This window comes from Olea europaea, unplaced genomic scaffold, assembly GCF_002742605.1.
Source record: "Olea europaea var. sylvestris unplaced genomic scaffold, O_europaea_v1 scaffold256, whole genome shotgun sequence".
NCBI classification, from domain to species: domain Eukaryota; kingdom Viridiplantae; phylum Streptophyta; class Magnoliopsida; order Lamiales; family Oleaceae; genus Olea; species Olea europaea.
The window spans coordinates 683,707-694,326 of NW_019243883.1; the positions used below are offsets into that span (position 1 = coordinate 683,707).

A 10,620-nucleotide genomic window follows, 5' to 3' on the forward strand; every position below is an offset into this window, starting at 1 on the left:
TTTAAGCTCTTTCACTTTCTTGATTATTGCCTAGTTAGTGGATAAGATCTTGAGGCTTTCCTCATACATCCTATCATAGGCTGTTTCTAGATCTTACACACTTCCATTCTCATCACCAGAATCTTCACTACTATCTAAGTCCTTTGTCCTTTTAGTCCCTGATCAAATCCACTTTTCCCCCTAGCAACGAAGGCCACATATTTTTCACTCTCCTCACTGGTGGATTTCTCACTCTAATTTTTCGAGCTAGATTCGTCATCAGTGAGAGTAGTATTCATAGCCTTCTCTTCAAATATTTTAGTACTAGGGAACTCATTCCTCACATGATCGAAACCGCGACAATTATGGCATCTCACGGATTTAGATTTCTTCCTAAATTAACTCGGGCCATCTCTTTGTCTCTCTTGAGACTTTTTCCTATTCCTAAACATTTTTTTTGGAATTTTTTAATTAGGTAGACCATCTCCTCATCATTGGGTGAATCAGAATCAGAAGATTCCATCCGAATATTCCTAGTGGTTTTTAAGGCTATGGATTTTTTCCTTAGCTGGATTGTCTAAGGTCAATTCATAGGTTTGGAGGGATCCAACTAACTTCTCTACCTTAATAGTGTCTATGTCCTTACTCCCCTCAATTGCCGTGACTTTAGGCCTAAAATGCTCAGGTAAGGATCTAAGAATCTTTCTCACTATCTTAGGCTCAGGGATTTTCTCACCTATGTTGAAGGATGAATTTACTATGTCATTTAAGCTCGCATAAAAGACATCAAACATCTCATCGTCTCTCATTCTTATCTCTTCAAACCTAGTGGACAACATCTGCAACTTAGAACTCTTAATTGCCTGAGTTCCCTCATGTGTGGTTTCTAAAATATCCCAAACTTCCTTTGCTACCTCACACATGGATACTCTCCTAAACTCCTCGAGGGAAACTGCCATAAATAGGGCATGGAGGGCTTTGCTATTTAAATTACAGCTATCCAATTGAGCTATAGACCAGTTCTCGACAGGGGTGGGAGTGACTACACCATCTATTGTGGTACTAGGGACTGATAAACCATTTACCACAATCTGCCAAACACGCTCATCTAAGGATTTAAAAAATGTCCTCATTCTCACCTTCCAATACGCACAATTGTTCCCATCAAAGTGGGGTGGCACATTCAACGACATACTCATCTAGACTAACGTAAGGTCAGGATTCGCACTTAGGCTTTGATACCATTCGAAAGTTCAGGGAATGTTCTACAACCACTTGAAAATTCATGGGAATGCTTTACTAAGTCAAATTCAAATTTTAGCATTACCAAATTTACATTCCAATTTACCGTTTGGCCTTACGTGCGGAATTAATATAATTAATTGTAATAAGTCACAAATTAATTGTTGTTTAGGTGATTAAATATACACGTCCAATTAAGCCTATGTTGAATTGTCGGTTTGCATAAAGTAAATAAAATAGTAACAACACCAACTCACAATATGATGACGGAGAAATCCCAACGTGGGTAAAACTCTAGGACCAAGCTAGTAGTTTCCATTGTCCAGTTCCTGCGCTTGTCGTCCACCTCTCTCAATCTCCCAATAAGAGAGTCCCTTCCTCAACAAATGAAGAAGTCCAGGTGTTTTGTCTTCACAAATAGTCATGTTTTCCCCAACAGTGGATTGCCCGAATCACAAGGTATTTATGGATGAATTCCTTGTTCGATTCTGCCTTGGATCACTTGAGAGAATATTGAAGATGATATATATGTAAAGCACAATATGACAATCTCTCTTTCACGTTCACCGCCTAGTTGGGGACAATTAGGAGTCTTAGGCCGTGTCAAACTTTCCAGAAATCGAAAATACCATTTTTCATATAACACCGTCGCTCGAATGAAAAGCAAGCGACGCCACTTTGCTCGAGCGAACATCGAGCGACGACCATTCTGCTTCCTCTCGCTCGAGCGGTGGCAGGGCGAACAGCTAACGAACTTTCGACGCCGTGACCTTGATTTGAACCAAACACTCAAACCCTAGTCCCTACCATCTAGCTTTGCTAAATTGCACCCCAAGTCCCTGACTTTTATAACATTGTACAATTGAGTCCCTGACTTTTACAAATTTACAATTTAGTCATTTTGTCTACAGAATTGCCAATTACACCTTTAGACCTAACAATATCATTAGTTTAGTTAAAATGTAAATAAAACTTAAAAATGAAACCAAAAAAATAAAAATAAAGTTAAAAACATCTTCATTTTGTACAAGACCATCCCACACATTCCCACTCCCCACTCCCAAACACTCCAGCCCTTTCCTTCCTTGGCCGGTACCACCACTGCAACATCTTTCTTTCCCCTTATTGCCACTTTCTCATGTGCTATTATTTATTATCCAATTCTTAATATTGATAAACTGCTCACGTACTTTTTCAATATTCAAAAGAAGCAAGAAACAAATTATTAATAAAAAAAATCTTTATTCTTCTTAAGTTGGAAAATCAGAAAACTTTAAAGCAATTTCAGCCATCAACATATGGGTTTCACCGAAAATTAATTTCCTCACATCAGTTGCTGACTCAATTTATAAAAAAATTTTACATTTGGAAAGATTTCTTGTTCGAATGAAGGGATGCATTTAATGACTCAAATAGAAAATAAATTTAGAAAGATAAACACATCATACTGTAAAATAAAAGGTTGAAAATATAATTGGTTTAACTGAGAAACTTTTTTGCTTCTCCATTTGCAACAACTTTTCAGCGAAAATGTCTCTCGAAGTCAGTGGCGAATCCAGAAGTTCAACCCTGCACGGGCGGTCATCGACCGTTCAGCCGCAATAAAATATTAAGAGTCCGTTTGATATCATTTATTTATTTATTGCCTTTTTTTTTTTTTTACAAAAAATACATTTTGAAATGGTGATTTGATGGAGAATGTGCAGTTAAAAATAAATAGAAATTTTGAATTTGTGTGTAATATTATTTTATTGAAAAATGTGTAGTTAAAAAGAAGAAAAAAAATATTTTGAAAAAATTGAAAATCAAACAAGGGTCTAAAGTTTAAATATAATAGTTACTTTGTTCAAATTGAATATATATAATTTTCTTATAAGAATAAATTGGACTTATCGAATGTCATTGTTGCCAAATTTTGTATAATTTAAAGGGAAAGTATGGGTTCATATCTTTGCAATTGTACTTGCAAACCAAATAAAACCTAATAAATATTACTTTGTTAAACACAAAGATAGCAATCAACAATTAGCGTAATGGTCAAGCTCCAATACCTCTATCAAAGAGGACCCGAGTTCGAAACTCCTTTGGTCCACTTCCTATTGAATTTTTGTAAAAAATGTAGAATAAAAGCATTGTAAAATAAATTTTGCTGGCAAGGGGATTCGAACACAAAACATCCAACATAAACATACAAGCTCCAACCAACTGAGCTAGAAGTGAGGGTTGAAACTAAAATGAAATACTAGTTATATAACCTTAAAATTTGATCTATTCCCAACAGAAAAAACTCTTTCCGACGGATCCAGCACGTGGCCAGCATGGGCGGCCGCTGGGGCTAGCTAGGTGCTGGATCCGCCACTGCTCGAAGTTCAGTTGATAATTTGGTGTCAGTCTAAAGAAGCTGAGTTTTAAGATAAAAACTATCTTCAACCACGTTCAAGAATAGGCTCTCGCTTGATCGGATCATGTTGTAGGCTTTCTACTATATCTCGGGCTCCAATAAAAGAGAGAGTTTTCGCATGGATTCATTATCAATAGCATTTCGTCAGTATAGATCATGTTTTTCAACTTAGTGGTCCTATGCAAAGTCACTACGACAGCCCCCAAGTTCTTTGTGATGTGTATCCAGTCCCTCTAACTGCAGTAGAAGTTATAACCATTTGAGAGGTCTTACCATCTTCTTCTTCTCTTGTGGAGCCAATTTTGGTGTAAACTATTGAGATTTAGAAATCCTAATTCTATGCCACCAAAAATGATAAAATTATAGTAAAGAAATAAAGACACAAAAGAACTTACAGAGATTTAATGTGTGACTACTCCTCAACCATCATTGTAGTAATTTATTATGATAAAAAGAAGTTTACAAGAGAAAGTGTCTCGTCCTATTTTCTTTGATTTTTGTCTTTTGATGATAATTCAAAACCCAGTAATGACTCCTAATCTATTAATAAATTGAAACTATGAGTATGAAATTGCTAAACTATTCTTAATAACTGTACCCTAGGGGTTCCCCCCGCCCCTCAACCCTCACCGCTACCTTGCTATCAAGTGTATTTTATACACTTATTCGGTAACTAAAATAGCAACATTTGATGGTTCTTTTGACAAAAGATATAATAATTTTTTTTAATTTTATGTTTAATTGGTGTAACTTATAAATGAAAAAGGAGTAGAAGGAAAGAAATAAAAATTGGCGAAAAATGGCAAAGTCCAAAGTATGAAGATTAAATTGCATTGGATGAAAGTTGGGGATCAAATTCTGCACTTTGAAAGTTGAGGACTTGAAGAAGATAAAAAATTAAATGGGCCTAATTTTTGGACTTATATTGGATTCAAATTCATTAACGATTCCTAATTCAACACTATAAAGTGGGCTGGAATTAAAATTGTTTTGTAGAATTTGACTTCAAATTGGGTATTTGTTTTTGGGAGAAAAAATTCATATTTAAGGTGTATTGTTTACACTAATTTAAAAGTGAGGTAAATAGTTTGAAAGTTCAAAATTCAGGTATATATATAATTAATTAAATATATTTATTAATTAAATATAATAAAGTCACAATTATAAAATTAATAGTCATAAATACATAAGTAAATGTTACAATTTATTTATTGGTCACATATTATCGAATTAATTAGTCACAAATTATTTGAGGTCACAAATCAAAAATTATATATGTCACAGTTTATTTCGAGGTCACAAATCAAAAATTGTATAAGTCAAAGCTTATTTCATCTGTCACAAATCAAAAAAATTATAGATCACAGTTCATTTGTTGATCACAATTAATTAGTCACATATTATTTTTAATTGGTCACAAATTAATTTTCAGTCACATGTTATTAAATTTTTAGGTTACAATTGAGTAATTAGTCACAGGTGACCAAATAATTGGTTACATATCATCGCCACCAACATTATCGTCAATTGTGACCACCCTCTCCCTACAATCGTCGTTGCTACCACCACTACCTCCAGATCCACCATCTCCGCCAACATCTCTACCTGCACAACTAACAAAAACCACATAAAACCCTCCAAACAACACCAAAACCACTGCCAGATTCAATAAAATACAATCAAACCGCCACTACCACAATCGTCGCCGCCACTACCACCACCATCCCCCCTAAAACACCATCCAAATCCACCTCAATTGTCAAATCCACCACCAGAAAACCGCCACCATACAAACACCATCAAAACCAATGCCAACCACCAAATCCACCACCACAAACACCTTCACCGCATAAACACCATCAAAACCAACGCCAACCGCCAAATCCACCATCACAAACACCTTCACTACACAAACACCACAAAACACCATCCAAACCCACAAAATTGGCACCACCCCAATCAGATTCCGCTTCGCTGGTGGTGTGCTTCATCTGTGAAGAGTAGTTGGAGTGGGTAGTCTTCTTTGAGGTGTGAGTTCAGCTTTTGCTTGTTTGACGTATTTTGCTTCGCTCTCGATGGATCTACTTCTTTGAACTCACAATAATCCACCATCCAAACCCCCAAAATCGAGCTTGTGGTCTGCTTCACGCTTGGTTGAATTGCTTCACCATGTTAACGCTGTCGTACTGTGAGTTTGGCGATGGATTGTTGTCATGGGCGGTGATCTACCATCCAAAATCACAAAAGCGTGCTGGTGTTTGGCTTCGCGCTCAGTGGAACTGCTTCACCGTGTCAACGCCGTCGTCGCTGTGAGTTCGATGGTGGATTTTTGACGTGGGCGACGGTCTTCGACAGTGGGCAGCGACGGCGGAGGTGTCATTTGAATGGAGAGAGTGAAGAGAGAAGATGGAGTGATGTTAATTTAGGGATTGGAATTAGATTAATGGATTGATATATTTTATTATTAATATTAATCGTTAAATAAATACCTGAAGTTTGAACAAAAAATCTTTCCTCTTGATTTTTGCATTTTGATCTTTTAAGTGCCTGAGATTTTGTAATTTCCCTTTTATTTTTTGGTATCTCAAAGTGGGCGGCTGCTGTGCGTAATTGGGCCTCATAATTGCAGAAAAAGGGCTGAAAATAATAAAGGGATAGACCTGTTGCTGGAGAAAGATATACACGCAGACATTGGCGGCGGCAGAGATAAATTGGAGAACAATTGGAATTTGTCTTTAAGTAAAACATTGCAGCTGCTTTGGACTCCTACTCACACATGAATTAGGGTTGCTTGCTGCTGTATTATATATATCCGTACACGCACAGATAGACGGCAGAAAAGAAAAGAAAAGGAAAAAGATATACAAAGAAGTGGTGGCTGAATTGATTGGCAGAAGACAGAACATTCAAGTCCATTTATTGGACTTAAACATTGAGGCTGGGGATTAATTTCGTATACAGACATAACCATTGAAAAAGGGAGGCTGCCGGTTGTTGGAATTAAACATTTATACACACATAAAGCAAACGGAAAAATGGCTATTGTAGTGAATCATTCCAGAATTTTTTGTGCAATTAATAATCAATAATTGTGCAAGGAATTCAGAGATTTATCACGTTCGTCAAATTTTTGATGATGTCTTTTATCTTTTATGTGTTTAATTCCAACATTATGCTAGCCTAATTCTTCTCAAGTATTGGATGCAGATGAAATATTTATTTATTTATTTTTAATTCAAGACATGTAGATTAGTTAATTTTTTTGCAATTCTTGATTAATCTTGCATGCATAATTTTATTATTTGATTGCTTAATCACCGATTGAATATATAATTGTTTGTTGTAGTGTTGAGAGGCTCACAATTGATCTATAACACTGCTTGATTAACACACGTGCAATAAATTATAGGAAAATTATTAATTACGTGTGCAACTTTGAGATAATTGTGAAATTAAATGTATTCTATTTATTCGAATTTGGATTGAGAATAGATTCGGGTAGTAACTAGAATACATTTAATTTGTCTTGGAAAATAAAATTAATTACAATAGAATAATCAATTGAATGCAAGAACGAAACTAATTACATAATTGAGAATTGAAAAATATAATAATAGGTGGATTCGCAATCCAATACAATCACCCCATACACATTAAATTCACATTTTACAAGCTTTTGTAAATTAAGTTAAATTAATTAAAAATCAAAAATCACTTTTTGTGTGCTTAGTTTGAATCTAATTAAAAACTAATACACTCTATTAAATTTTATTCCTCGTCAGACATTACACGTTACTCATTATCTATTACTTGCCAATGATCCTATACACTTGCGGGTTTCGTAAGAATGGGTTTTTACGTACAATTGACAAAGTGACTTTGTACAATAACAATAATTAGTCTTCACAACTTAACAACCTCTCACTTGAAGACTAATTAACCATCAATGGCTTCTCTGTACCAACAACAACAACTCTTCAATACTCAAAGCGAAGTCCAACTAAAGTTGCACACAACTTCAATCCTTCAGTTGGAATAATATTTGTCGACATGTCATTCAGATCCAATGAAGTCATAACAAACCTAGATATGCTTTGTCTATATATTATAAACAAGATCATTTTCTAACTATCACAATGCTACACACTATTCTCATGCCTTTTATCCAATTTCTCCAAGAAAGATTGCAAGTATATCATTTCTTTGTTAGCTTCGGTCACAAATACAACCAGGGGCAGAGCCAGAATTTATGTTCAATGCGGGCATCATTTTTCAACGCCGAACTTCAAGGTTTTGGTCATAGATTTAATAATGATAAAAAAATAAAACAATATTACTACAACACTAAAAACGACATAATTTATATATTAAACTTGTTCCTTGCGAGTTTTCCTATTTTGATATCGTCATACAATAACTTCATTATCGAGTTTCAAAAATATATCTCTCTCTACATAAACAATAGTGCTATCATTCATCCACTGATCACCCACCCGATTGCGCAATCTATTCTTTACGATGCTCATTGCAGAAAAAACTCTCTCCATAGTAGCGGTAGCAACCGGTAAAATCAATGCTAAAGTCAAAAGTCTGTAAACCAATGGATAGACCTTATCTTTCTTTGTCAAAACTAACTTCTCCGCAAGATCACCAAGGCCATTCAACCCTTCAAACTCTTTGTTAGAGCGCATGTCAAAAATATAAGTCTCAAGTTGATCGCTAAGTACAATACCATATATTGCAGAGAAATCTAATGGATAAAGCTCAGCAAGTCTAATCAAGTTTTTCTTGTCAAAAGAAGAAAATGAATCTTGTGGGCATAAACAAGCTACACAAATGAGTAACTCTGTATTTGCCTCCGAGAAACGATCATTCAATTCTTGAAGTTATAAATCGATGACAGAGTAGAACAAATCTACTCGATAATGTTGTAAATTTGTAATTTTTGGAGAATTACGCTGAGGGCGACCACAAATTGCAAGGCATACAAACATATCATCCATGTTGGGTACATGAATGTAATGTTGTTGACAAAAAGAGCATACTTCTTCCAAAAAAGAGTTCCACTATTCGTCTCTCATTATTTGGAGTCGTCGTTTGCACAATCTCACCAATTGCATTGCATTCACAATATCTTGATCTTTTCTTTGCAGTGCCTTTGACAGTTCATTTGAAATCCCCAACACAGTTCTCATCAACTGTAGATTAAATTCAAAATCAAATCTTTGTATCAACTCCAATAAATTTGTTACATCAGATCTTTGATCACAAGAACAAGATTCATCTTCAACAATCATTGCAAGTGGATCTAAAACAGAAGAGAACATGGCAAGCAAGCTGACCAAAGAATTATAATGTGAACTTCATCGTGTATCACCAGAGCGCTGAAGGGTCGTTTCTTGATTAAGTCCCTATCCACTTAAAACCTCACCTTTTTCCAATGCCTCAACAATAAAGTCTAATTGTTTTTCTCGAAGAAGATCACATCGTTTGGAAGATGCTCCAACAGTATTCATTACGTTCCCAACCACACGAAAGAAGTTAGTAATAGGGATGTTCTTCTTTACCACAGCCACAAGCGCAAGTTGGAGTTGATGAGCAAAACAGTGAATGTAAAAGGCACATGGACTCTCCTTCAAAATGAGTGTTTTCAGACCATTAAACTTACCCTGCATACTACTTGCTCCATCATAACCTTGTCCTCTCAATCTAGACATACTCAAGTTATATCTAGAAAATACCTTATCAATTGCAGCCTTAAGTGATAGAGCCGTGGTACTTGTATCATATTCAATCCCTATGAAGCGTTCATTGACATGCCCACTATTGTCTACATAACGTAAAACAATAGACATTTGCTCATTCATTGACACATCACAAGATTCATCAACTAGAATAGAAAATAGCGAGTCGCCAATGTCTTTGATAATAACATTGATCGTTTCAATAGCACAAGCATTTACTATATCCTTTTGAACATCAGGTGATGTCAATTTGCAACTGTGAGGAGCATTTCCCAATGTGACGGCATTGATAACTTCATTATGAGCAGCCAAAAATTGCAATTGCACTAAGAAGTTACCTGGATTGAGAGAATCCTCAGATTCATCATGACCTCGAAATGAGTGCCCTTGTCGCAAAAGAACTCGAACACAATCAATGGATGCATTAAGGCGTGTAACATATGCATTTCTTGCTTGTTCTGACTGTTTGTAGAAAACTGATTGAATGTGTTGCTCTTGATTCATCAACACTTCACATTTAATGCGAGCTTGATTATGTACACTAACATGAAGTCCAACATGAGTATGAAGCCTTTTTTTATCTTTCCAATATGTAAAACCTTCGCCAACAAAAGACTCACCTCCACCTTGCTTTCCAAAACTTGTTCTGAAAAGATAACAATACAAACAATAAGCAGCATCCTTCTCTATACTGTACTCCAACTAACTACCGAACTCTTTAAACCACGAAGGATTGAATCGTCTAATTGTTACTCCAAATTGTCGTTTTGGAAAGTCATGATCTTGTGGCTGACAAGGACCCTTTAACATATATGCTTTTCGAACTTCATCTCGGATGTTAGCATTGTAATCCAAAATGGGTATCCTTAGACCATGATCAGTTCGAAGTTTTGTGACATCAAACTCCACATTATTCAATACCTCCTCATCAACATCCACATTATTCGATGCCCACTCATCAACACTAACTACGTTCCTTATTCGTTGAAAGTATATATTCATTTGATATCTGGATTTAAACATTTGATATCCAATTATTACTTGAAGTGAGCGAGAATAATTCATAATAACAAAAGGATCATAAATTCACAATTTCACAATTTCAATTCGCAAGTGCAATTCACATTTCACAATCCAATTCACAATTTCACAATATCAATTCAGCTTCCAAATCGCAAATTCACAATGCAATTTATACTATTTCACAATCTAATTCACAATTTCATACTATCAATTCAATTTCACAATATCAAT

General features: G+C 35.4%; 1 protein-coding gene across 1 annotated transcript; it reads right to left on the reverse strand.

The window, feature by feature from the left end:
• Window positions 1-5,117: 5,117 nt before the first annotated feature.
• Window positions 5,118-10,368, reverse strand: LOC111382767 (zinc finger MYM-type protein 1-like). The gene is made up of 6 exons (XM_023006806.1): window positions 10,082-10,368; window positions 9,054-10,012; window positions 8,734-8,930; window positions 8,116-8,409; window positions 5,414-5,522; window positions 5,118-5,227 (listed from the first exon to the last, which is right to left on the reverse strand). Exons 1-6 carry the CDS (start codon window positions 10,366-10,368, stop codon window positions 5,118-5,120), a joined length of 1,956 nt encoding a protein of 651 aa, XP_022862574.1.
• Between the last annotated feature and the right edge of the window lie 252 nt (window positions 10,369-10,620).